General features: G+C 45.7%; 1 protein-coding gene across 1 annotated transcript in view; it reads right to left on the bottom strand.

Moving 5' to 3' along the window:
- Positions 1–3691: 3691 nt before the first annotated feature.
- The window catches only part of Lemd1 (LEM domain containing 1), a 62752-nt gene continuing 39204 nt past the window's right edge, over positions 3692–27239 (bottom strand). Inside the window, exons 4-6 of the mRNA XM_075987410.1 lie at positions 26135–26205; positions 5645–5721; positions 3692–4004 (exon numbers count right to left, since the gene is read on the bottom strand). Of these exons, the coding sequence (XP_075843525.1) occupies positions 3797–4004; positions 5645–5721; positions 26135–26205 (356 nt within the window). The 3' untranslated portion in view covers positions 3692–3796. The remainder of the gene's footprint in view (positions 4005–5644; positions 5722–26134; positions 26206–27239) is intronic.

The raw sequence follows: 27239 nt of genomic DNA, 5'->3' as shown, positions 1-27239 counted from the left end.
TTGCAGTATACACAGTATATACAGTATGTCATTTTTTAAAATTTTATGTCACACACTAGAATCACCTGTGAAGCAGAACCCTCGATTGAAGAACTGCCTCCATCGGTTGGCCCGTGGGCTTGTCTGTGGGATGTTTTCTTGGTTAATGGTTGAGGCATGAGGGCTCAACACAGTGTGGGCAGTACCACCCCATGCAGAAGGTTCTGGGTTAAATAAGAAAGCAGCTGAGCAACCCAGTGGGTGGCACTCCTCCATGGGCCCTGTCTCAGTTCCTGCCTCCAGGTTCCTGCTTGAGTTCCTGCCCTGACTTCCTTCAATAATGGGTTGCGATGGGGAAAGTTAAGCCATACTGTTTCCTCCCCAGGCTGGCTTTGGTCTGTAGTAATAAGAGCGGCGGGGCTGCATCCCCAGCACCCCAACCGCTTGCTAACTTATGCCCCGAAATAATTACATGGACACTGTATTCTTTTAAACACTGTTTGGCCCATTATATCTAGCCTCTTCTCGGCTAACTCTCGCACCTGGACTAGCCCATTTCTAATAAAGTGTGTAGCACCAAGGTGCGCTTACCAGGAAGATTCTAGCCTATGTCCATCCTGGGCCGGAGCTTGATCGCGTCTGCCTCAGAGAGCAGAGCTATCACGCCTGCCTGGGAGAGGGAGCATGGCGTCTCTGAGCTCACTTCCTCTTCCTCCCAGCATTCTGTTTACTCCTCCCACCTATGTTTTAACCTATGAGGGCCAGCCAAGCAGTTTCTTTATTTTTTTAACCAATGACCTTCCTCCATCATTTCCCCTTTTTCTGTTTAAATAAAAAAAGGAAGGCTTTAACTTTAACATAGCAAAATTACATATAACAAAACAGTTATCAAGTAAAAATTACAATATTTACATCTATTTTATCTTTATCATAACTAAGGAAAACTATAACTATAACTAACTATTCTTCAACTCCATCAAAGACTCCAGAAAGATACAATATTACCTAAGCAAACAAGAAATAAGCAACTTTCAAACTCTAGAAATGACAGAGACATCTCGCTGTCTGGACAGTCACCCAAAGTTCTTTTGTACCATTGGGGCATCCATCTTCAGCCTACAGGCCCATAGTATCCAGCAGACATTTCCATGAAGCAGGAAATTTCAAAGGCAGTTCAGTCACTATCTGCTGTGTCCTGCAGAATGTCTTGCAGACTCTTTCATGAATCAGGAACCCCGAAAGATCATCTCACCTTTAGGCAAGTTCAGCAGTCCTCTCTCTGCAGGTTCTTTGTGTCCAGTTTATGCAACAGTCCAGGCAAGAGCAGTTTCTTGCCCAAATGGCTATCAAACTCCATAAGGAGCCTCTTCTATGCCCATCTTCCTCTTGAAGTAGCTGGTGCTGCCAGGAGTAGACGTGTCTCATAGCAAGAGAAAGCAAACTAAGACAGGGAACAGCATCTCACTATGTGGCCCAGGCTGGCCTAGAACTCCTGGGCTCCTGAGATCTCCTGCCTCAGCCTCCCATGTAGCTGAGACCGCATGCACACTGCACACACCTGGTTAGTATAGCTTTTAAAAATTATGCTTTTCTTGGGCTGGAGAGATGGCTCAGCGGTTAAGAGCACTGTCTACTCTTCCAAAGGACCTGAGTTCAATTTCCAGCAACTACATGGTGGCTCATAACCACCTGTAATGAGGTCTGGTGCCCTCTTCTGGCCTGCAGGCATACAAGCAGACAGAATACTGTATAAATAATAAATAAATAAATATTTTTCAAAAAATTATGCTTTTCTCGTCAGCAAATTAATGCACAGTTTGTAGAAATCTTTAAATTTTGAAAAAAGTAAAATCAGAAAAATTTAGAGTCCCAGTCACCAATGAAGTAGTACATGCTGGTGTGTTTCCCTCTCGTGAAGTTAGGAAAATACAGGGACAGCAAATCTGTCCTTTTTGATTACCATTAAAAACAATAAGTGTCTTGGGGCTGGAGCCATGGTTTAGGTGTTAAGAGCACTTGTTGCTCTTGCGAAGGGCCCAGGCTTGGTTCCCAGCAGCCACACAGTGGCTCACAGTCATCTGTAACACCAGTTCTAGAGGATCCGATGCCCTCTTCTGATCTTCACTGGCACTGGGCATCACGTGATACACATACGCACTCAAGCAAACACTGACACATATAAAATAAGTAAGTTGGGCTGGAGAGATGGCTCAGAGGTTAAGAGCACCGACTGCTCTTCCAGAGGTCCTGAGTTCAATTCCCAGCAATCACATGGTGGCTCACAGCCATCTGTAATGAGATCTGGTGCCCTCTTCTGGCATTCAAGCATATATGGAAGGAATGTTGTATACATAATAAATAAATCTTAAAAAAAAACACAAGAAGGCAAACATACACACAAAAAATAAAAAAAATAAAGTAAGTAACTTTAAAGGAAACTTCAATTAAGTGTCTTCTACAACAATCTGGGTGTTACTGTTTTAGATTATCCCTTCATCTCTAAGAGGCAGTATTTCTGTTTATTAAGCTAGTCCCCATTATTGTTTATTTGTATAGAGTTTGCTTAAGCAGCCATAAGAATTGCCACAGTACCTCTTCCTGTGCTGGCTGGAGTCCAGACCTCACACTTGCCTGGCTTGCTCTGTCTCTGACCTCCAGCCCAGCTATCCTCACCTCTCAATGGCTGAGGTAACCTTTCCATGGCTGCTCCACCCCAACAGTGACTAAAAGGTGACCTGTGGCTTCTCCTCCTCCTCCAGCACCACATGATGGATTACCTCTGCAGCTGCCCTGTTCTCAGAGATTTTGAGGGTCAAACGATTCCTGGTCAATAAACAGCTTTGTAGCTTCTGCCTCCAGCCTGAAACATTCCCTCCTGGAGGGATGGGAGCGAAGGCCCATAAAACTCCAAGACAATTCCAATAACTCGCAGGAAATCTACAAGGCTGGTGAGGCCCCTCTCTGACCTCAGAGCAAGCAGTAAGCAACTTGGGGAGAGAGGAGTCTCTCTGAGGGAGCTACCTTAGCTCTCTAGGAGCCTCCTGGGCACAGCTTTCCCGAGCACTGGCCCCTGCTCTAGAAAGGAACCTTCACTCTTTCACCCGCAATAACCACAATAAACTCGTAGGGTCGCCAAGCTAGACTGGATTCCTACACTTGTTTTTCTTCAGTCTGTCTCCTGTCCCCTCTCTGGGGCAAGCAGACACTTATTTCCATCTTCCCAGGAAAAGTCACCGAGCCCCAACAGAAAACGGAAAAATCCTCCTCTTCCCCAAATGGTTCTGATGAAAACCAGAGACAAAGTCAGTGGAGAAGAGCCCCGTCTGAGGCTGAGGGGTTGCAGCAGAGGAGGAACAGATTTGTGCTCTATCAAGGTCACTGTCATCGCCATGCCAAACTGGAAATGTCACCACTGTCTGGATAGCTGCACACATTTTATTAAGAATATAATTTTCTCTTTGTTTCACGTTCTGCACTAGCAAGTGGACTGGTATAAACAAGCCTCTTTGTTTGGGGGGAAAAGAGGGCAGAAACAAAACAGAGGAAGGAGGGAGGGAGCTGACCCGGGGAGTTTCCTTGACAGAAGAGCGCTCTAATGTGTTAGCACCTTTAATGATGGCTTACTTGACTTACAGACTGTCGTGAACCTAGCATGCTGCCTGGTTCTGCCCTTGCTCCTCCACCTAGATGAACCCAGGCACAGCCCAGGAGAGCCAGTATAGGGCAGGGGCATGCGAGGCAGGAGTGGGGACATTTGGGGCAGTGGGAGGGGCTGCCTGGCTGTAGCTAAGGCCCTTCTGCTTTGCTCCTAAAGGGTTTAACGCAAGAGCGGCTTCTTTTCCACAGTTATGTAGACAAACAACACAATGATGAAAATGCCAAAGATGGCCAGCTTCAAGCTCCATGGGAAGCTGTTCTCAGGGTTCTGGCATGGGAAGCTGCTCTCCAGGCTCGGGTTCCCCTGGCAGCAGTCCTCTTCGGTGACACAGCCATCCTCCATCCTTGGGTTTGGTCTCGCGACATGCCTGTGGAAACATTGCAGGGGCTCCTAGGACTGTAATCAGCTGCTTCCTGATCTCCTCTTAGGGTAAATGTGTGCGATCCCGTGACCCACAGGAGCATCCCTAGACACACTGAAAACTTGAGCTAATGTCCCTATCCCGTGTCAGCCCACTGGGGGGCTCTCAGTGGTGAAGAGCATTTCCTTCCACTTTTACTGGAGTACTCAGTCTGGCTCCAGGAACGTAGGATGAGAAGCTGCAGATATGATGGGGAGTCATAACAGGTCCTGTCCTGTCTCACACAAACCCAGCACCCCCGTCCTGGGTGGACATGGAAGTGCTTTTCCATCTTCCTTTAAATCCACATTTAAATTAACAGGAGGGTTCAGCGCTGGGTACCTGCTGTGCCACCTGTGTGCCTTTTGACCTTAAGTTCCGGCTACTCTAATCCTGCAAGGCCAGTTAAAGTTTCCTCAGAAGTTAGAGACTGTTAGCCAGGGAAGGCAGATGGGTCAGAAGTTCAAAGTCATCCTTAGCTAAAGGGCAAATTCAGTGCAGCCTGTTATATACACGTGACCATGTCCTAACACCCCCCACCCCCGGAAATAGTTATGGAATTTTCTAGAACGTTAGGGGCACTGTTGTGTGGCTGAGTCATTGGTATTTAGAGATTGAACTCGGGGTGCCATGCTCTCTCACTGAACCCCACACCTTAGACCCCACTTGGGGGTAATTAACATTTTTTGTCTTTGGTTTTGTTTTTGGAGACAGGGTTTCTCTGTAGCTTTGGAGCCCATCCTGGAACGAGCTCAGTAGACCTCAAGGCTGGCCTCGAACTCACAAAGATCTGTCTGTCTCTGCCTCCTGAGTACCACCACCCACCGGCTTATACTATACCTTTTGTCAGAGTCATGTCCCTTTTAAAATACTAGCTCTTATCCAGCTTCCAAAACACAAAGAGCGGGGCTGGAGAGATGGCTCAGAGGTTAAGAGCACTTTCAGAAGTCCTGAGTTCAATTCCCAGCAACCACATGGTGGCTCACAACCATCTGTAATGAGATTTGGTGTCCTCTTTTGGCCTGCAGACATAACACTGTATACATAATAAATAAATAAATCTTTAAAAAAAAAACACAAAGCCGGGCGGTGGTGGCGCACGCCTTTAATCCCAGCACTTGGGAGGCAGAGGCAGGTGGATCTCTGTGAGTTCGAGACCAGCCTGGTCTACAAGAGCTAGTTCCAGGACAGGCTCCAAAACCACAGAGAAACCCTGCCTCGAAAAACCAAAAAAAAAAAAAACAAAAAACAAAAAAAAAAAACCACACACAAAGAGCAAATGAGGACTTGGGTTCTGGCCTGGGTTCCTTGAGGCTTTTGACATCCTGTCGACACCCCCCTCCCCAACACCTGTTTCCCTAGCTCCAAATATGGATGAGGAGATACAGACTTTGGCTTTGAAATTATACAGTATCAAGTCCATCTTCTCAGCAGGTCCTCTTCAGGTTCAGACCTTTCACAGACATCTGAAGGATGGATCCCACCCCCAATAAAGTCTAGGTCTTTTTATGCTACCAAAGGTTTACCTGCCACTGGAAATGCAGTTTAGGGTAGAATTCTTGGCTGGCATGCCCAAGGCCCAAGGCCACGGGAATATCAAGCCTTACCTGACCACCTTTGTGGGCTTCTGGCTCAGGTAGTAGATGTCTAGGATTCTTCTTTTATTACTAGAAGCATCTCGTCTCTGATATAAAAAGAAAATGCCCACAACAGATTATTTGCAATGCCTTGTAACTTGACTTTTATCCTGGGGGAAAGAATTAGTCTGAAAACTGGCCTAAGTTTTAGGCACACCGGGAAGTTTAGTACTTAAGTCTGACTTTCCTCTCTGGCCAGCCAAAGCACCCAGTGCCGTGAAGAGATATTTGACTTTAGTGACTCACAGGAGGACTGTCAACACCTGGATGACTCGAGATACGTGTTGAAAACGAGTTCTGTTACTAAAGCATTAACTCACTTTCTGTCTTTTTTTTTTTTTAACTAATTTGTAGCGGCTTGGAAATTGTTTTATTTTTCTTTCTTCCACTTTAAAAAAAAAAATCAAGCAGAGGGGCTGGAGAGATGGCTCAGAGGTTAAGAGCACTGGATGCTCTTCCAGAGGTCCTGCGTTCAATTCCCAGCAACCACCTGGTGGCTCACAATCATCTGTACTGAGATCTAGCACCCTCCTCTGGCGTGCGGGCATACATCGAGGCAGAATGTTGTATACATAATAAATAAATAAACCTTTAAAAAAAACACTAAAACAAACAGCTGGATGGTGGTGGTGCATGCCTTTAATCCCAACACTCAGGAGGCAGAGGCAGGCAAATCTCTGTGAGTTTGAGGCCAGCCTGGCCTACAAAGTGAGTTTCAGGACAAGATCCAAAGCTACAGAAAAATTCTGTCTCAAAAAAACAAAAACAAAACCACAAAAGCATGTGTCATTTCCATGTAAATCATATAGTTATTGAAATAAATGTCTGTGAACAAGTACTAGAAAACAATGTAATACATAAACCCTTTCTCTTTAAAGAAACGTGTTTTATTCTTTTCAAAGACTTATTATTTCTCTTCGAATGTGTGTGCCGATGTGTCTGTATGTCTGGCATGTGTGTACAGGTGCCCAGGGAGGTCTGAAGAGGGTGGTAGATCCTCTGGAGCTGGAGTTATAGGTGGTTGTGAGCTGCCAGACATAGGGTTCTAGGTATTGAACTCAGGTCCTCTGCAAGAGCAGGGTACACTTTTAAATGTTAAGCCATCTTTCTGGCCCCTGTCTTTTCTTATTTAATTTAAAAAACAAAAAACAAAAAATTGGGGGAACTGGAGAGATGGCTCAGCAGTTAGGAGCGTGTACTGCTCCTGTAGAGGGTTAGGATTGTAGCACCTACGTGAGGTATAGGTAAACTCACACAAGCATGCACAGTGCACACACACACACAAATAAAAGTAAGTAAAAAGTAAATCTTTTTAAAAGTTAAAAATACATCTTTTATAGCATTATATTTGGGGTGTTTGTGTGGCGTCAATTCCTGTATTTCTATGTTTGGACACATGTGTAGAGATGCACACGGAAACACGCGCCAGAGGTTGATGCTGCAGGGGGCTGTCTTCAGCTGCCTTCCTCAGTAGCCCTCCACCTTGTATACTGAGACGCAGTCTCTCACTTGAACCCACAGCTCCCTGATTCAGCTAGTCAGCTAGCCGGCTTTACTCCAGGGACCATGGGTCTCTGCTTCTCAAGAGCTGAGGTTTCAGGTCCATGCCACCACACCCTGCAGTGTTTACTACTTACGTGGGTCCTGGAGATCCAATGTTTGGGCCTCACTCTTGTGTTGCAAGTGCATTACCCTCTAAGTCATCTTTCCAGCCCACATTATTCAGTAAAATAAAAAGCTATAGCCTTTTGTTTCCTGTTTGTGAGACAGAGCTGTCAGGAAGGAGGTGTTAACACGCGCAGATGACGGAAACGCCTCCTGGCATGGGGTAAACATGCAATAAGGATTAATAGTAACCCCTGAGGTAGGTATTATTAGTTCTGAAACAGAAACACACAGAGGTCCTCGGGAGCAACAGGGAAGGTCTCATCTCAGGAGTGCGTAACGCAAGGACTAAAGTTTCTGGATGTTCACTAAAGCCTCCACTGAGGCAGGCTCCAGGTCCTTCTAGAAAATTTGAAGAGTGAAAATCAGTGCCACAAAGGGTGAATTTCTAAAATCTTTTATTACAGAGAAAGCTTAGAGACCAACATGATCCCTTCCTACATCCTAAATCTTATCCTTATACCTGTAGGTAAGCATAGCTACCTCCCTTCATCAAAGCTTCTCTTTCAGCAAATGGAGACATCACAGAAAGCCACAGCCGGACACAACACAGAGAACAACAGACAGTGGGTGGCCCAGCCTCGTCAGATACATCTATACCACAGTTCCTGCATCGGCAACTCAGAAGGACCATCTCAGAAGAGGGGATGGGGAGCTGGTGAGAGCTAGAACACCAGGAAGTCTACTGTGAAACGCTCTCTCATAGAAATGGCTGCATAGACAAGATCTGAGCATAGCAGCACCAACAGACACACTAACACTAAAAGGGAAAATCCTGCGGGGCATACCCCTGGACAAGGAGATACAGACAACAGCTGATTGCTGAAAAAGGAAAACTTAGCCTAGCTCCTGGGTGAGTACCCCAGTTGGTTATCTAATACAAATAGAGCCCCCAAACCATATATACACAAACAACAAAAATGGACTTAGCAGGTTGTATTTATCTATTTTTGCATACATATATGTATATTTGTAACAATAATAATTAGGGAAAAGAGGCTATTGATTTGGAAATGGTGGGGAGACATGAAGGGTTGGAGGAAGGACTTGGGGGGACTGGAAGAAGGGAAGGGAAGGAGAAAAGTGACAATTATATTTTAATTAAAAAGTAAAAATTAAAAAAAAAGAATTTACTGCAGAAAGAGGAGCTCAAGAAAGGGTGCCAGGAGAGTCAGATTAGTATCCTATGGGAGGGGCCCCCCAACAGAGCTGCCACTGAGCTGGGTAGGGACTTTCCCTCATGCACAGCTCCCTCACCCAACCAGCAAGGGCTCACACAAGCGGCTCACACACTGCTCACCGTAGGAGAGTGGCCACACTCGGACATCCCTGCTCAGTAGGCATTGACCTTGGCTGGCCTGCTAACTGCTAGGCTTGCCCAGCATTGCTGGTCTCTGCCCCTGCAGGTGTTGCTGGTCCCTGCCTTTGCCAGGGTCTGTCAGCCGTCAGCTAACCGAGATGCAGCTGCAGCTCTTCCTGGCAAGCTCGTATTTGGCTCCCTGTCTAGGAGTCTGGGGCAGCCTCCTTCACAAGCTGGTTTCACCTACAATTAAGACTCTGTGAGAAGGCAGCAGATCCCTGCATGTGTGTCTTGTGGGACATCGTGCGTGCTAGTGGCCCATAGACACGTTCTGGCCTTCCTCCTGCTGGTCACCTAAGTTACCTCACACTCAGCTGCAGGCCCTTTTATTTGTCATCCCTAGTGCCCCCAAACTGGCTCTCTAAACCGTAACACCTGTTTTTACTGTGACCGTTTCACGCTACTGGTTTTCTCCCCCCCCCCCCCATTGTGGTGCTGGGGATCAAACTCCAATTTTTCCTCAATTGTCCATTCATATCATTCAACCCTCAAAGGAAGTCCAGGTCTGTTGTTAACCACCATCTGCCAAGCTCTAGGCCCACGCACCTCTGACCCACAGAGATCTAGTAGGCTGACCACGCCCCCTCCTCCTGGTAAGGCTTTTGGTTGGTTTTGGAGATTGAGACACAGAGAGGTTAAGAACCTTGGCTGGCTGGGATAAAACCAGACTCACTGAACATAGCGGACAACGAGGACTACTGAGAACTCAAAAACAATGGCAATGGATTTCTGATCCTACTGCACGTATTGGCTTTGTGGGAGCCTAGGCAGTTTAGATGCTCAACTTACTAGACCTGGATGGAGTTGGGTGGTCCTTGGACTTCCCACAGTTCAGGGAACCCTGATTGCTCTTCAGGCTGAGGGGGGGGGGACTTAATTGGGGGAGGGGGAAAATGGGAGGCGGTGGCGGGGAAGAGACAGAAATCTTTAATAAATAAATAAATTTAAAAAAAAAAAAGAACCTTGGCTGGAGTCACACAGTCTTATCAATGGAGAATCCTGCGCTCACACGCTGAAGCAGCCTCCTCCGGGCCTCTCACTTCCTACAGCTAATTCCTGTCGGAATAGCCATCGCTCTCATGCGTGCATGCCACTCCCTTGCTCAGTCTTCTGTGGCCCTGGCTTACCTAGGTTATAGTGTATTTAACCAGAACTCTTATTTATCTACTCAGAAAACACCTGCTGTGTTTTGAAAAAGATTTCTTCATTTTCTCATTCATTTAAGGTATGTACATACACTCCTGAGTGTGTGGATACACACCATGTTTGTGCCTTGCCCAAGGAGGCCAGAAGGTGATGTTGGAGCCTCTGGAACTAGAGACAATTGTCAGCCACCATGTGGTTTCTTGGAATTGAACCCAGGTCCCCTGGAAGGGAAGCAAGTGCTCTTAACCACTGAGCTATCTCTCCTACCTGATTCACTGTGTTTTGCTGACAGGTCAGGAGGTCATGGACACTATGCAAGCCACAGACAGCTAAGCATGGAAAGACTGTGTAAGCACTCCATTCATTGGATCTGGTCAGCCGACTCTCATAGTGCTGTGTCCTGCGTATCCTGTCCCTCTGGAATGCTGGGACTTGAACAAGAATAGGCCTTCCTCTTGTGCTGGCTGGTGCACAGGGCAAACCACCAATCACTGACTGGAGAGGGAGACTGGCTGCCCTCAACAGAACAATAAACCAGGGCCAACCAAGGGGACGCCTGACTATAAGACCAGAGAGGCTGGAACTGGGTGTGTGGCACATGGGACAACAAAGGGAGCCACGGCATCTTGAAGTTTCCAGAGCAAAACTCTGGTCTCTGAGTGCTGCCATGATGCTCACTGGAACACCTAACCTCGTGACAGGACGGTCCAAACCCATCAGCAGATCCAAGGGCTTCAATAGAGCAAGAAGGTACGACCACTCCCCTAGTTCTGACCACAGTCATGGGAAGGTTACTGTCTATCTGTCCGTCCTTGCCTTCTCTGTCCTTCCTAGAGGGGATCTCTCACCAGAGGCTCAGATGCCCAAACAGGGCCTCTTGCTTCCAGCCACCTCCTAGACACAGGTTCTCAGACACAGTTCTCCTCCAAGGTCACCACAGCCATGGATGCTCAGCAAGAGGTATTTTGTGCTCTTCCCAAGGGTACTGGAAGATCTTTTTGTTGAGCAAATTCCATTTTTAAAAGCCTTCGACTTAGAGAAAAATTTAAACATACACAAAAGTAGACAATAGTGAAGCGAGCCTCCGCACGTCTGCCACACACCACTTTCTTCTTGAAGATAGAAATAGGAATGTTAAATAATGCACTTAAGATAGAAATCTATTGCAAAATAAAATTACAGGATTTCACGGCTCTTAGGCAATCAAATACTCCCTCCTTTTTCTTCCTGTCCTAAGTAATTCTAGCTTCTTTATTTCTTTCCTTCCATATTTTTTGAGATGGCATCTTGCAAGGTTGCCAGGACGGCTAAATCCCTGGAATCAAGCCATCTATGTGCCTTGACATCTGACAAGCTGGGGCTACAGGTGTGGAACATGTACCTGTCTATTCTAGTTTTGTTTTGAGATAGGATCTCTCTATGGATCCCTGGCTGTCTAGAACTTACCACGGCCTTGAATTCACAGAGATCCTCCTGCTTCTACCTCCTGAGTGTTGGTCTATCCTATTTTTAAATAAATTGTGTGTGTGTGTGTGTGTGTGTGTGTGTGTGTCATTCACATATAGAGTTCTTGTGTAGTTTGTAAAGGGTGGACTTTTTTCCCAATATAGAGTAATTATGGCTGTCCACTTGAATGTGTAGTATCAGAACCACTACTAAACTACCAATAAAGTTATAAAGACTGTATCTCAGAAAAAGAGTCACCAATATGTCAACTGGCAGACAGTAGAAAACTACACAGAAACATTAGCTGTCTATACTGGATCTTTATACAAATAAATCTAGAAAAAAATAACAAAAACCAACAATTGGTGTCATCTGTAGCTGATATATATTGCATTTTCGCCTCCCCCCAAGACAGGGTTTCCTTGTGTAGGCTGTTCTGGAACTCATTCTGCAGACCAGACTGTCCTGGAACTCAGATATCCACCTGCCTCTGCCTACTGAGTCCTGGAATTAAAGGTGTGCGCCATCACCACCCAGCTTCATATTTAATCTTTTTTAAAAAATTCCTTTAATGTTATAATTTGATCTCCACCACAAACACCATTTGCAATGGAACAAAAATACACTGGCGTTCATTATAATAATGACTGAGCCAGGACAGCCACCCCAGGGAGATAGAATTTCCTTGCTTCCTTTTCAATTTTTTTTAATTTGAGATGAGGTCCCATATGTCTCTGCTTCCATTTCCTCATCTGTAGACCAGCTTAATAAAAGCCTCTTCCTCACAGGCTGGCTTTGAGATTGAGTTTATTTCTGTGGCTAGTATTACAGAGAAAATGCGTGGCTTACTGTATCGGCACATCTCTGACATCTTGTGTTTATCACAACAGCCGTGGCCAGCACTGGCTTCCTATAAGTAAGATCCTGATACACAGAGATGAAGTCCCATATCTAAGATACATAGTGTGTAGACCAGGCTGGCTTCAAACTCAGAGACTGCTGCCCTTAAAGGCATGCACTACCATGCACAGAGTATCTATGATTCTTTTCCCATGTGTCTAGAGCTGGAGTCTATAAAACAACCAGAGCCTGGTGCTGGCCTGGGCATGGTGCTACACCCCTGGGATGATAGTACACAGGAGGCTGGGGCAAGAGGGTCCCTTCAAGTTTCGACTAGACTGGACTACAGACAGAGAATTTTCTTATTTTTGTCTCTTTATATAGACCTGGTTGTTCTGGGACTTGCTCTATGATTTCCAGGCTGGCCTAGAACTCTGTTTCTGAAGTGCTGTGATTAAAAGTGTAGGCCACCGATCTTGCTGGAGATTTAGAGAAACAAGCATAAAAGGGGTGCTTTTCTAGGAGGAATGTGAAAGTCTCTTTTGTTTCTTCACTATTCCACTAAATTCGAGTCAGAGAATCCTACTTCTAGGAGCCCAGGGCTGGCCATGGCTGTCATGTCAGGCTGATACAGTAAGCCACGCATTCTCTCTGTAACACTAGCTACAGAAATAAACTCCATCTTAAAGCCAGCCTGTGAGGAAGGGGCGTCTCTTAAGCTTGTCCACAGACAAGGGACAGAAGCAGAGAGCATGTTAGCAGCTTGCTCTGTCTACAGAGAGGGCGAGGGGATGGGGCCAGGAGGCAGCCCCAGCTGTCCAGCCCGGTCCTTGCTCAGTGTCATTGTAACAGACAGCGTGACAGGGTGGCTCCATTAGGCAGCTGGGAACAGTATGTTCTGAACAACTATTATCTTCAGTATCCAGTGTACCTCAATTCCCTTACTCCTTCTAAGATCCCAGGAAATAATTATGGACACTGTTTTGTAGATGAAGAAATAGAAACTCAAGACATTAAATGGTTTGCCCTGACACAATCAATAAAGGACTAGTTAGGTTTTTTTTTTTTTTTTTTGCTACCATGGCACTAAGGATAGAAGTCATAGCCTCAACCATGCTGGGAAAAACTTTCTGACTGAACTCAAAACATTTCTTTAGACCTTCCATTAATTAGTAAGTTATCAAATCATTATTTTCCAGTGGAAGCAATATTTACAGCCATTAGTTCTGTTCCTAGGTATTTCTGAAATTTCTGAGAAATAGCCTTTTTCTTAAGACTTTTCCAGGTGGACTATTCTGCACTAATTCTGGTCTATGTTATATCATATTGACTCTGAAAGGGAAGTGTATATGAGATACTGAATCACCCTGGGTTCTAGTCTAATTAACTACAAAACACTGGGTTGCCGTGTAGAGCCAGCATTAACGATAACCATCCTGTCTTCTCATTAAATCATGTTGCCCTGAGTCACATTTGGGGCTGGAGAGATGGCTCGGTGATTATGAATAGGATCTGTTCTTCCAGAGGGCCCGAGTTTGACTCCCAGCACCCATGTCCCAACTATCAGTAATTCCAGAGCCAAAGTCTGTGGCCTCCATGGGTTCCATATACACAGCCACCTCACCCCATGCTCATAATTAAAAATAAAAATAATTCTTAAAAATTTTTATTACACTTGAGGCTGGACGGTGGTGGCACACGCCTTTAAACCCAGCACTCAGGAGGCAGAGGCAGGCAGACCTCAGTGAGTTTGAGGCCTGCCTGGACTACAAACTGAGTTCCAGGACAGCCAAGACTGTTACACAGAGAAATTCTGTCTCAAAAAACAAAAAAAGACCCGAGGAACTCACAGCTCTCATTTCTATTCAATATTGTACCAAAGAGGTCTTAGCCAGTACAACGCAACAAAGAGAAACAGAAACTCAAGGTGCAAAACTAGATTACAAAATAATCTAGAGAAAAAAATTACAATTATGGGGGCCAGAGAGATGGCTTGGCAGCTAAGGGCACTGTCTCTCTTCCAGGGGACCTGGGTTTGATTCCCAGCGCCTACATGGAGGCTCACAATTGCCTGTAAATCCCATTTCAGGGAATCCAATGCCTTCTTCTGGCCTCTGCAGGCATCGAGAACACATGCTGCAAATATACACATGCAGGGTATATTACCTTAATTAGGGTTCTAATACTTTGATAAAACACTAGGATCAAAAACAACTTAAGAAAGAAAGGGTTTCTCCCAGTCTGCACTTACAGATAACAGTTCCTTGCTGAGGGAAGTCAGGACAGGAACCCAAAGAGGCAGAAACCTAAGGAGCTGATGCAGAGGCCATGGAGGGGTGCTGCTTCCTGGCTTGCTCCTCATGGTTTGCTCAGCTCTTTCTTATCAATCCCAGGTCCACCAGCCCAGGGAAGGCACCACCCACAATGGGCTGGGCCCTCCCCCACCGATCATTAAGACAATGCCCTACAGACTTGCCTACAGCCTGATCTTAAGGAAACATTTTCTCAACTGAGATTCTCCCCTCTCAGATGTGTGGCGATCTTTTGCTTGTGCTTTAACTAATAAAGCTTTCCTGGAAGAGCAGAGAAGCAGAGCAGCCAGTCACTAGTTCTTACATCTACATAACTCTAGACCAAAGGGGCGATCCTGTCTCTACGGATTCAAACTGAATGCCCTGAGCTCCTAGCTCCTCCCACTTTATACTCCTCTCTCTGCCCAGCCATATCCCTTCCTGTCTCCACCTCCTTCATGCTGGGATTAAAGGTCTGTGACTCCCAAATACTGGGATTAAAGGTGTGAGCCATCACGGCCTGGCTCTGTTCCTCTTTTAGACTGGATCAATCTCCTGTAGCCCAGGGTGGCCTTGAACTCACAGAGATCCACCCGCCTCTGTCTCCCGAGTGCTAGGATTAAAGGTGTGTGCCACCATTGCCTGACCTCTGTGGCTAACTAGTGGCTTGGCTCTGTACTCTGATCTTCTGACAAGCTTTATTTGTTATAGCACAAACAATGTAGCACCACACAAGTTGTTATAGCTTGTGTCAAGTTGACATAAAACTAGTCAGCATGTAGCCAAGCATAAAACAATAAAATTTAAAAAAAAATTAAATTACAACTCAGTTTTACAAGAGCAATAAACTTCCTGTCTATGCAACAGCACGGAACAATTCAAAACCTCTTTTTCAAAGCCATTATTCTCAGCAAGGCCTAGTGACACCAGGCTGTCCTTCCATCTGTGCTGACGCCAGGACTGAGTCAGGAGCATAGGAAGGCCAAAGGCTGAGTGGGTAAGATGGCTTGCTGAGCAGAGCTACTCTCGGCCAAGCCTGAGGACACAATCTCCAGGACCCTCTGACCTTCACATACGTGCCACGTCACACAGCCACAACCTTGCACACACAGGAGGTCAAGATCACAATGGGAAAATCTACAGAGACAGCTAGCTAAGCTCGTGGAAACTCAGGAACTCTAGACTGACAGCTGTGGACCCTCCATGGGACTGAACTAGGCCTCCTATATGTGGGGGACCATGGTGAAGCTTGGACTATCTGAGGCCCTTGGCAGTAGGACCAGGATCTATCCCTGGGGCATGAGCTGACTTATTGGAGCCCATTCCCTATGGTGGGATGCCATGCTCAGCCTTACTATGGGTGGCAGGGGCTTGGTCCTGCCTCAACTTAATGTGCCAGACTTTTTTGCCTTCCCATGGGAGCTCTTACTAGCTGGGAGGAGTGGATGGGGGGAGGGGGAGGGAGGAGGGGGAAAAGGAAGGAAGAATGGGAGGAAGAACTCTGGATGAAATTTAAAATAAAATTAAAAACATAAATAAAAAACCCATGAATACACATAAATAAATTAATTAAAAATTTGTACAAAAATAAAGAAAGTTCAGAACCTGCCTGGACTACAGAGCAAGTCCAATGCCAGCCTGGGCAACTTGATGAGACCCAATCACAAAACAAAACAGAATGAGTAGGTCAATGTAGCTCTGTTAGGAGAATTTTTTTTTTTTTCGAGACAGGGTATCTCTGTGGCTTTGGTGCCTGTCCTGGAACTAGCTCTTGTAGACCAGGCTGGCCTCGAATCAGTTAGGAGAATTTTTGCCCCGAATGCATGAAACTCTGGGTTCAAATGCCTGCAATCCCAGCAAGTCAGCAGACAGAAGCAGGTGGGTCAGAAGTTGGAGGCCATCCTTGGCTACACACTGAGTTCAAGCCTAGTCTGGGTTAAATTTGGCTCTGCCCCCCCCCCAATGACAACAGTATCACAAAATAAATAAATAAATATAAGAAGATGCTGTTTTCTTTTTTTTTCTTTTTAAAATATTTATTTATTTATTATGTATACAATATTCTGTCTGTGTGTGTGTCTGCAGACCAGAAGAGGGCACCAGACTAATTACAGATGGTTGTGAGCCACCATGTGGTTGCTGGGTATTAAACTCAGGACCTTTGGAAGAGCAGGTGATGCTCTTAACCTCTGAGCCATCTCTCCAGCCCGAAGACGCTGTTTTCAATAGCAACAAAAGAAGTTAACCTGGCAATAATATTAGCCAAAGAGAAGCTATTGAGAAAATTATAAAATCTCACTGAAGGATATTAATTAAAATGATTCTAAATGCAAAAATGTTAAAATACATGCTAAAAATAACAACATAAGGCTAGAGAACAGGCTCAGTGGTTAAACATTTGTGTAAGTGTAAGGACAAGAGGTACGTGAATCTTTATGAGTTCGAGACCAGTCTTGATCTACAGATTCACTTCCAGGACAACCAGAGATACACAGAGAAATCCTGTCTCAAAAGCCTAAAAATAAAATCAAATTAAATCTAGCCATGCTACATTTTGAAGATTTAGAAGTGTTGTTGATTTGTTTTGAGACAAGGTCTCCCTATGTAAACCTGGCTGTCCTCAAGCAGCCTACATGAACCAGGCCTGCTCTGCCCCCTAAGAGCTGAGACTGCAGCGTGACTCACGACAGCCAGCTTAGCGGAACCTGGCTACCAGGAGCACAGATGGAGGGTCACTTTTCAAATCATAAGGTATTTTATGATCAAGTATCAAAAGGTGCTCAGATTCGGCTTTCTTACTCTCCACTTAGGCAAATCCCATCCATCATTTGCATATATTAGCTCTGTGACCTGTGTAAATCCCATCCATTCATTTGCATATATTAGCTCTGTCGACCTGTGTGTCAGGGCCTCGGTCCACCAATCAAAAGAATTGGCTGTTGCAAAGAGGCCTTAGCTACCCAGGCAAACATCTCCTGCAATGCCTAAAAACAGACACCAGGGGGAGCAATTTCATCACTAAGGCCGCCTTTCTTCCCTCCTGGTCACTTAACTAGAACTGAATAGAAATTGGAAATAAAAATTCTGTTTCCAGTTTTTCCTTTTCCTCATCTATAAAGAAAGCCAAGAAGCTTTTCAGGGAGGAAGTTCCAAGATCAATAATTATCTTCCATAAATCACGTCTGGGCTCATGAGTTATGATGGACGGCGGCTAGTGCCCATGAAGCCGTCCTCACATGTGCCTGGCGGGAAGGACAGCGGGAAATTCCTTTGGATAAAATGAAGATAAACGATAGTAAAGCCAGGATGGCTCTATTCCTAGAAGGAAGGGACTGGAAAGACACACTAAGTCACGCACCCCTAAGAGTAGAACACACTGCTATTGGGTTTTAGGAACACGGGTGATTTTACCTTAATTACCACCTTCCAGTTTTTACAGTCAGAGTTTGGCTTCCCCGTGTCTGCCTGCTGCCATTTCGTTTCATTGGCTGGTTTCTTTTACATAGAAAGAAATCAACAGGTTAGCGGGTAACTCACGACACACCACTGGTCCCCTTGCCTGGGAGGTCAGTGTTTTAAAGGTAGGGTGTGGAGGTGAAATCACATTGTTTGCCAAGATGGCAGTTAGCTCCCATTAGCATGTGTCAAAGGTAAAGAAGGCTTATTAAGTAGTTATAGAATATGCAATTTACACTTCATGTGAAGCCAGCTAGAGTATACAGCTCCTATTGGGAATAAGAATGTTTTCCAGTTAATTAACAAACTATTACAGAGATGTTTAACATCCGGTCTTCTAGAATGTGCTTCTTGATCCACACACTTAATTGAAGCCATTTAACACACATTCCCTTGTCTCATTGGGCCTTCTGATAGCAGCATTTAACCCTGCACGTGCTAATTGTAGGTCTAGAAGCTATCTTATGAGGCAAAATAGACATTAAGACACAGACAATTAAAGACCTGGTAAAGCATTAGCACTTCTAGGAATTGGAAGGCTTTTCTCCCCTGGGTATCCATGTACACTGTATGTTAAGTGGACAGAGGGAGCAGGAACACAGGTATATGAGCAAAAGATGGGAACAGCAAGGATGCAGGAAGGTTCTGAGTGCCTGGGGGTTGAGAGATTAGAGCAGGGGATCTGGGGGAGGTATATGCTCTGGAGTCATGACAGGAGGGGCTCTAGAGGAGGGGAGGGAGGACCACAGGAAGTGCCGGCACATGCGGAGGTCAAGAAGGCAGCAAGGGAGTTATTCAGAGAAGGTGACCACTGTGACTAGACTACTTACATAGGAAAAAAATAGAAAATTGAGCAAAAATATAAATATATCGATGATAATGGAATCTACAACCAAAGGCTAATGGAATCCAGATTAGAAAAGCGACCCACTAGAAAGAACAGACCACTGAAATGCTGACTGCAGTTGGAGACCAATATTAATTAATTCAGACACACCTATATAAATAGAGACACATGCATAAATGCACACATTATATACAGAATAATACATCTGTGCATTGTGAATAGGTGAGGGAGTGATGCTACCTGAGCCTTGGTTTCTCAGCACCATCCTGCTGGCCTACAGTGCCTAAAGTAAAGAGACTTCTGGGACAGGAAAGAGCAAGGTAAGTCTTAATGTCTTCTTAATGTCTGAAGAAATGATATAGACTTTTAAAAGCAGACCACTCCCATCTTCACAAGCTTCCTCTGGCCAAATCTGGGATAAGTAAGCATTAAAATGATATTAAGATGACAGAGGCAGGCGGATCTCTGTGAGTTCAAGGCCAGCCTGGTCTATAGAGTGTGTTCTAGGATAGTGTTTTCTAGGAGACCCTACCTTGGAAAACAAAACAAGATACCAAGAAGGCTTCAGATTTAGCTCAGCGGTGAAGTGTGTGTTGAACATGCTAGAGGGTCACTCTTTAGCAGGGACATGTGTGTATTTGTACAAACACACATTAAGTAAACTATTGTCTTAGGGTTTCTATTGCTGTGATGAAACACCAGGACCAAAAGCAAATTGAGAAGGAAAGGGTTAATTTGGCTTACATTTCTAAGGAAGTCATAGGGGAGTGAAGCCAACTGAGTCCCCTGGCTTGCCCAGGACCACCATCTCAAGGACAACACAACCCACAATAGGCTGGGCCATCCCCCATCAATCATTAATTAAGAAAATACCCCACAGGCTTGCCTACAGCTCAATCTTATGGAGGCATTCTCTTAATTAAGGTCCCCTGCCCTCAGATGACATTAGTATGTGTCAAGTTGACATAAAACTACCCAGTACACTCTCCCTGAGGCCTGTGAGACTTTCTCGCACGTTATCAGGCCCAAGCAAGAGGTCAAAGAAACCCAGACTTAGAGTTGGTCCATGGGAGAGCCAAGAATTGGGATTGGCACCTTCAATGAAAGCAGTTTGGGAGACTGAGCTCTCAACCTGTGGGATCTGATGCTGACTCCAGGTAGCTGTCAAACTGAATTGTCCATTTCCGCCTGAAGAATTGAAATATGGGCACACACCCACAGTCTTACACATGCTCTCTCTCTCTCTCTCTCTCTCTCTCTCTCTCTCTCTCTCTCTCTCACACACACACACACACACACACACGGTGTCAGAAATAGTCTGTAATTAAAGTAGAGTATACTAACCCAACAGAATGAAAGCACCGATCTCTAAAACTGGCCAGGGTGTGAATTACAGGGAGAGACTGAAGCATTGCTGTGCCAGGATGAAGGACATTGCAGGGACTAGACACCCAGATGTGAGAAGTCTTCCTAGAATGATGGTAGACCAAAAAGCAAAAGGATGCTGTTGAGACAATAGCTAAAGCTGGCAGGGTGGGTGCATTGGAGGTGGGGTTGGCCCTGGGTGGATCTCTAGAGTGTTACAATGTGGCTCCTTTGAGGTCAGCAGTGTGCATGGCCAAGGGCTGGAGGCTTCTTGTTTACAGGTTTTTCAGAGACACAGTCCCCTACACAGCAAAACTGATACATGGTATACTACCGAGTCTGGTAAAAGAATACAGAGTTCTTTATACAACTCTTGTCACTCTGTAGCTGTAAAATTAGTGCAAAGTAACTTAATATTTTAAATGTTCAAAGAGCCAGCTGGTGGTGGTAGGCGCCTTTAATTCCAGCATTTGGGAGGCAGAGGTAGGCAGATCTCTGTGAGTTCAAGGCCAGCCTGATCTACAGAACGAGTTCCAGGACTGGCTCCTTCTTGAAACCCTGTCTTGAAAAAACAAACAAACAAAATATTCAAGGAAATAGAAAAAGGACATAGATATAAGATTGAGGAGGAGGAGTTCTCAACACCAGGGGGCACGTAAGATTTTTTGGCTGATTTATTCATTCATTCATTCATTCAGCCAGTGTCTCATTACATAGCTCAGGCTGGTCTTGAACTTGGAGCGCTTCTGACTCCAGCCTCCTGAGTAGTAGGTGCACAGGTGTGTGCCACCATGCCTTGCTCATGCACACTAAACTTTAAAAGTTCGGCCCGTCTCCATTGCATACAGAAAGCAGTTTTTAATTATGCCTGAGCATTTACTTATATAAATATTTCTCCAGGCACTCTGATAAGTCATATTCTGAAGCATTCTGAACTCAGCGCTGAGGATCTTATTTCCATTACCTTATTTTTTTCACTGTGTTACTGTGTATTGCAGCTAATTAAATAGCGGGCTTTTTATAGAACAATCCTGCTAACAAAAACAATAGCCCTCATTTGTAGCTAAGTATCTTTTATTAGACGGCATAACTACTCTGCTCCAAGCTGCATCCCCAGTCTGATTTCTATGCTTGAACTCCACCTCCACAACTCACTACAAGGCAGAAATCATTATTAGCCTACTTACAGGTGGTGAACTCACAAACAAGGGCGGGGTCTTAGCCGGTGAGAGGCAGAGCTGGGATTGAACCCTGGCAAGTCTGTCTCTAGCGTCCATATTTTTTTGATATGTATTTTTGTTTTGTTTTGTTTTTTGTTTTTTTTTGGTTTTTCGAGACAGGGTTTCTCTGTGGTTTTGGAGCCTGTCCTGGAACTAGCTCTTGTAGACCAGGCTGGTCTCGAACTCACAGAGATCCTCCTGCCTCTGCCTCCCGAGTGCTGGGATTAAAGGCGTGCGCCACCACCGCCCGGCTGATATGTCTTTTTGTATCTAGAACACATTTAAAGCTTTGTAAAAGTTGGGCATGGTGGCAAAGGCCTTTAATCCCTGCACTCAGGAGGCAAAGGCAAGTGGATCTCTATGAGTTCAAGGCCAGCCTAATCCACTTGGCTAATTTCAGCCCCACCAGGCTGAATAGTGAGATCCTGTCTCAAAAACAGAAAGGTTTCTTTGGAATAGAAACTACACCTCTATCTGCACCCACGTTCTTCTTCAAGCAGATTTAAGACAGCATCCTGTGCCTAGAAGTAGCACTCGGCTGATAGGCTGCTCCTGGGTAGAAGCTCTATCTTCTGAACTGCTGCCCACTCAATATGACCTAAGCCCCATGTCCCAAAGTTGTGATGTCTAAGGGACAAGACATCAGGCATGGAATAGGAAAGGAGAGAGAGACCGACCATCTACCTCAGTGTAGGACCAAGGTTTCCTCCAAAGAGGCCAATAGGAATCAAGAAGTCCCTCTTCATATGCCTGGAATTGAGCTCAGAGCAAAGATGGAGCTTTCTACCTGCAACATTACACAACGTAGAGAGAAAGCTCTTGGACAAAGGGTTAAGGAAGACTCACTGGAAAAGCTGATTCCTAGGCATGGGGTGCACGGGAGAAGCCTGGGGTGGAATGTGTAGAAAAGGTGAAACCACCCAGGCTGAATAGCAGACACACTGGGGTTCTGGCCACAAAGAGCACGTTATATCTCTGGGCAGAAACAAAGAAACCTCTAAGTGGGCAACATAGCTCTCTCTCTCTCTCTCTCTCTCTCTCTCTCTCTCTCTCTCTCTCTCACACACACACACACACACACACACACACACACACACACACGAGAGGGAGACACAGAGAGAGAGAGAGACCAAGAGACAGAGAGAGGCAGACAGAGACAGAGACAGAGAAAGCTACGTTCTGACTTTTGGCTATAGCATCCCTCCTCAAGGGGAGGTGTACACACACAAATACTTCCTTCCAATGCAGTACTGACCCCCGATGACCACATGTTCTTTTCTGACCAAGACAGTCCTGCCTTACTCTTGCTGTTCCAGTCTCCCTGACTAGTAACCCCCATTCTTTCCTCATCCTATTTGGGGTGATAAATCACACAGGCACCGTACTCAATTCCCACTCTATACAAGCTGCCAGTGGAGGCTGTTAGCTCTGTTACAGTCAGCTGTAAAATTCCTCTGAAGGAGGAGGCAGGGAGCCTGAGTTATACATGCAAACCCGGCTCTCAACCCAACACTGGAAAGACAAGCCATGTCCAGTCCCTAGCTGAAGAAAGCACTACCAACTTCTGCCCGGGGACCTGGCTGGCTTGTCTTCTTCGCTGAGCATGTACTTTACCATGAACTGCACCCCAGCCCTCATTGGGCTTTCTGAGTGGTCTTAATGACCAAATCTGCAGGCTACATAAGTGGTTTGACAAGACACACGTTCACTCTGTTAAGTAGGGTGTTGCAGCTGTCATAGTCCAAGCCGCAAGATGACTGTCCTCCACCAGGGACCTACTAAAATGACAGAAGAGTGTTCTGAACAAACGTAAGCCTCCCTTCGTAGGCACCGACAAGATTTTCTGGTGCAGACTACAGCTCCAAAGAGCATAAGCAAGGGTCTGCATGAACACACTTCCCATCACCTGTGCGAGGAAACCCAATGCTTATTTACATTTACTTCCAGATCGAAAATGGAACAGACGTCGTGGGGGCCTTTTGAAGAATCAAAATGGCTTATATAAATCCTTCACATTAAAATATCCTGTGCCATCACCAACTCTCTGTTTCATTCGATTGCCAGCTGAAAATATCGAGGCGTCTTTGTCTCGGGCTTATGTAAAGCAAAGGCTGCTGGCTGCTCCTTCCACTCTTAGGTGTTTTAAGTAAGAAGGCTGCTTTTTCTGCTGCAAGCATCTTCGTAAGATCTAGACAAAAGGGTTTTCTGAGGAACTGGGGTTTGGTGAATAGAAAGGATTCCTTTAGTGAGCCATTTAGACGTTTTAAAAAATCCTTTCAGAAAAGGCCGTGCTTGCTCAGAATCGCTTCATCAAATCTGAACTGTTTCTGAATGGGAGGCCCGCCGCTCTAGTCGCATTTACCTGGGGTGTCTTTTCATTTATTTAAATTCTGCAGGTAGTTTAAATACCAGAATCCAATTGCAGCTAGCCTGTGTGTTGCTAAAACTGTGTGATAGGCTTAGTGAGCACACTCCAGGCTCCTGTCAGGTGCAGGGCCCTGTGATGGCTCAGCTAATGAAGGGGGTGAAGTGTCATTTCAAAGGGATTCACACGAGCAAGCGGCCTTTGAAACCTCTCCCCAAACCGCAGGATCTTAACAGGAGAGAGAAAGAGCAGGGCATGAGAAGAATGAAAAGAACTCCAGGCACAAGGACCAGCTGGCAAGAGGCTCAGGAGATGCGGCAGGAAATACACCAGGTGCATCCACTAGGTGACAGGGATAAAAAGCTACAGGAAGTACCCAAGTGTCGGGGGTAGGGTGGGCAGAGCAAGTGAGTGGTGTTACTAAGCCTCCAGTGGTTGATGGTAGATCTACACTGGGGAGGGGGGGAGTCAGGACCAGAAACCACTTCGGGAGGTTTCACAACTGTTCAAATAAAACAGTAACAATACAGGTGGAGATGGAGAGCAATGAGCAGAGGAAGAGAGGTTCCCACATGGTGGAGGTCAGGGATGAATCCCAGGGCTGGTATATGCTAGTCAGTGTTCACTTCTGAGTTTCATGTGCAGCCCCAGGTTTTTCTAGGTTGGCTGGCTAGGTGGCTGGCTGGCTGGTTGGTTGGTTGGGGTTTTTTTTTTTTGTTTGTTTGTTTGTTTTTGAGATGGGGTCTTGTTGTGTAGCCCAGACTAGCAAGGAGCTCACCATTCTCCAGTTTTAGCCTCCTGAGTACTGAGATTAAAGGTAGGAACCACCTGGACCTGCCTGTAATACGTTCTTTTAAAAACAAGATTCTAGGGCTGGAGAGATGGCTCAGTGGTTAAGAGCATTGCCTGCTCTTCCAAAGGTCCTGAGTTCAATTCCCAGCAACCACATGGTGGCTCACAACCATCTGTAAAGAGGTCTGGCGCCCTCTTCTGGCCTTCAGGCATACACACAGAATATTGTATACATAATAAATAAATAAATATTAAAAAAAAAACAAGATTCTAATCTCTAGAATTTGGAAACTGCTATATATAAGAAGCTATGAGAAAAGGACATTCCATAGAGGTCTGGGACCTTAAGCCTGGACAGGGATGGCAAGGTTAAGCAGAGGCCTCCTGTGCGACTGGATGGGAGTGTGAATGTGTATCCTGTGCAGTCGCAGGGGAATGGCCATGTCACAAGGTATGAACACATCCCTCCTGCCTGCCAAACACTCCTGATTGTGAGGGATCATTTGTCGAGCAGACGCAGGAAGGAGGGAGGTTTAGAGACCGGATCAACCAACCTGACACAGGCCAGAGCCTGAGGAGGGTCTTGGAGGAGTTATCACAGGAGGAGGTGACAAGGGACCCCATAAAGATAGGAGAGGGTGGAGCTAGAGGCCTCAAGCAAAAGAGAGCAACACAATAGTCAGGGGGCTGGAGAGATGGCTCAGAGGTTAAGAGCAGTGGCTGTTCTTTCAGAGGTCCTGCGTTCAACTCTCAGCACCCACATGGTGGCTCACAACCATCTGTAATGAGATCTGGTGCCCCCTTCTGGCCTGTACGTGCCAGCAGAACATTGTATGCATAATAAATAAATAAATCTTAAAAAAAAAAAAGACAATACTCAGGATGAAAAACCTCGGAGTGGCAAAGCTAAGAAGTAAAAAAGCAGAGGTACCAAAATAGTAAGAGACAGAGGGCAGCAAAAGAAGCCAGGGTGAGGATTCCTCATTGAGTACAGTTCCATGCTGTGCTAGGTGCTAATGGCCCAGGTCAGCTTTCTCCTGACAACCACCTGGCAGGCAGAGCCATTGGATGCAGCTGACTGGTTTCCCCAAAGCATGCCACAAGTAAGCAGTGGGCAGGGCACCTAAGACAGCCAGGTCCACATGCTTGGCCTCCGGTCTCTGTAGTGGGGGAGGAGACTAGAGATCACATCTATCCTGGGTTCACAGGGGGCCTTGAACCGAGTTCAGTGCGGGAAGGGCGCAGGTGAAGTGTGAGGCTGGCAGAGCCCATGGTGGCTCTTTCACAAGGGGGCAAAGGGAGCATTGATACTGGGTTCTTGGCTAACACAAAAACCATTTCGAAAGGCAGAATTTTTTCATTAAAAGATCAGCTTTAGACTAGGACTTACATACTCTAACAAAATACAGTGAGCTTCTTTATATATCTGAAAATGCAAATTCTATGTTTAATATATGTGTAGAAGTATTCGTGCATTAGAATTGTACATACTTTACATATGTGTAGAAGCATTTATGCATTAGATTTGTACATACTTCACATATATGTAGAAGTATTCATGCATTAGATTTGTACATACTTCACATATATGTAGAAGTATTCATGCATTAGAATTACATATACTTTACACATGTATAGAAGTATTCATGCATTAGAATTGCACATACATTTTTGCATTCCTTGCCTTTGTCTTTCAAGAAATTGAAATTTCCTTTCAAAATGATATTTACCGCTGGATCTGGGGAAGCAAAAGGAAAACAGGCTATGAGAACAGACAAGATAGCAGAAGAAATAAACACTAAGTGGGTTTTTTTTTTTTTCTCAGCCATGGGGTGCTTTCACCAGCGGAAGCAAATTCACAGTGTCCTTTATGGAGAAAAGAGCTTTCCTCCGGAGCTGCAGGAGCCGAGGGAAACATGCTCAGGCCTCCTGGGGGACACGGCTGGCTGTCATGTTTGCAAGCCTCTGAGAGACATAAACTAGCAGGCTGCTCTCCGGGCGGTGGTTTTCAGTCTAGCATTGTCCCTGCAAACCAGCTGTGAGCTGTGTGTGCCTGAATGTCAGGATAGGAAGGGCTTTCCACCTCCTGTCTGGAACAGCACCCTGAAGAGGGCGAGTCAGTGGCTTTCTGAGTACAGGGGACAGTCAGCAGCAGCAGGCCTCCCAGAGTGACACTTTGGGGTGTGAGGAGGATGCAGTGTTGGTTGCATTCAGTCTCGCTATTCGTAGAGGCATTTTATTTTTCTTCCGCTGTTTTGACGCAGGATTTCACTGTTTATTCCAGGCTCCACCTCCCAGCCGAGGCCCCCTGTCTGAGTTTCCCAACGGATGGGATTACTGACCTGCTCCACCAACCACATCAGGCTAACATGGGCACTTCAAGTGAGATAACTGAGAAATTTAAGAAGTGGCCAGGTATGATTCCATCACTAGTGAGGCTGAGGCAGGAGGATCACTGCAAGTCCAAGACCATCCTGGTCTATATAGCAAATTCTAGACCTTGGGCTATCTACTAAAAACCTATCTCCCACATGCCCCCCTCGGAAAACGAAGTTGGACAATTAAAGCTGAGCCCACCCATTGTTCCAAAAATGAACGAAAACGAGAACAATTTAATCACTGGTTGTTTGTGTGACCTAATGAGCTCCCTGCCATTGCTCTCCTCCCCAGTCCCACCCCTCACCCCAGCAGGTGCTTTTGTGACCTTCTGGGTCCAGGCTGAGACAGGATAATCCCAGGAAAACTCGGGTTAAACCCTCCATACCAATGGCG

Source organism: Microtus pennsylvanicus, chromosome 10, assembly GCF_037038515.1.
Source record: "Microtus pennsylvanicus isolate mMicPen1 chromosome 10, mMicPen1.hap1, whole genome shotgun sequence".
NCBI lineage: Eukaryota > Metazoa > Chordata > Mammalia > Rodentia > Cricetidae > Microtus > Microtus pennsylvanicus.
This window is presented reverse-complemented; position numbering and strand designations above follow the sequence as displayed.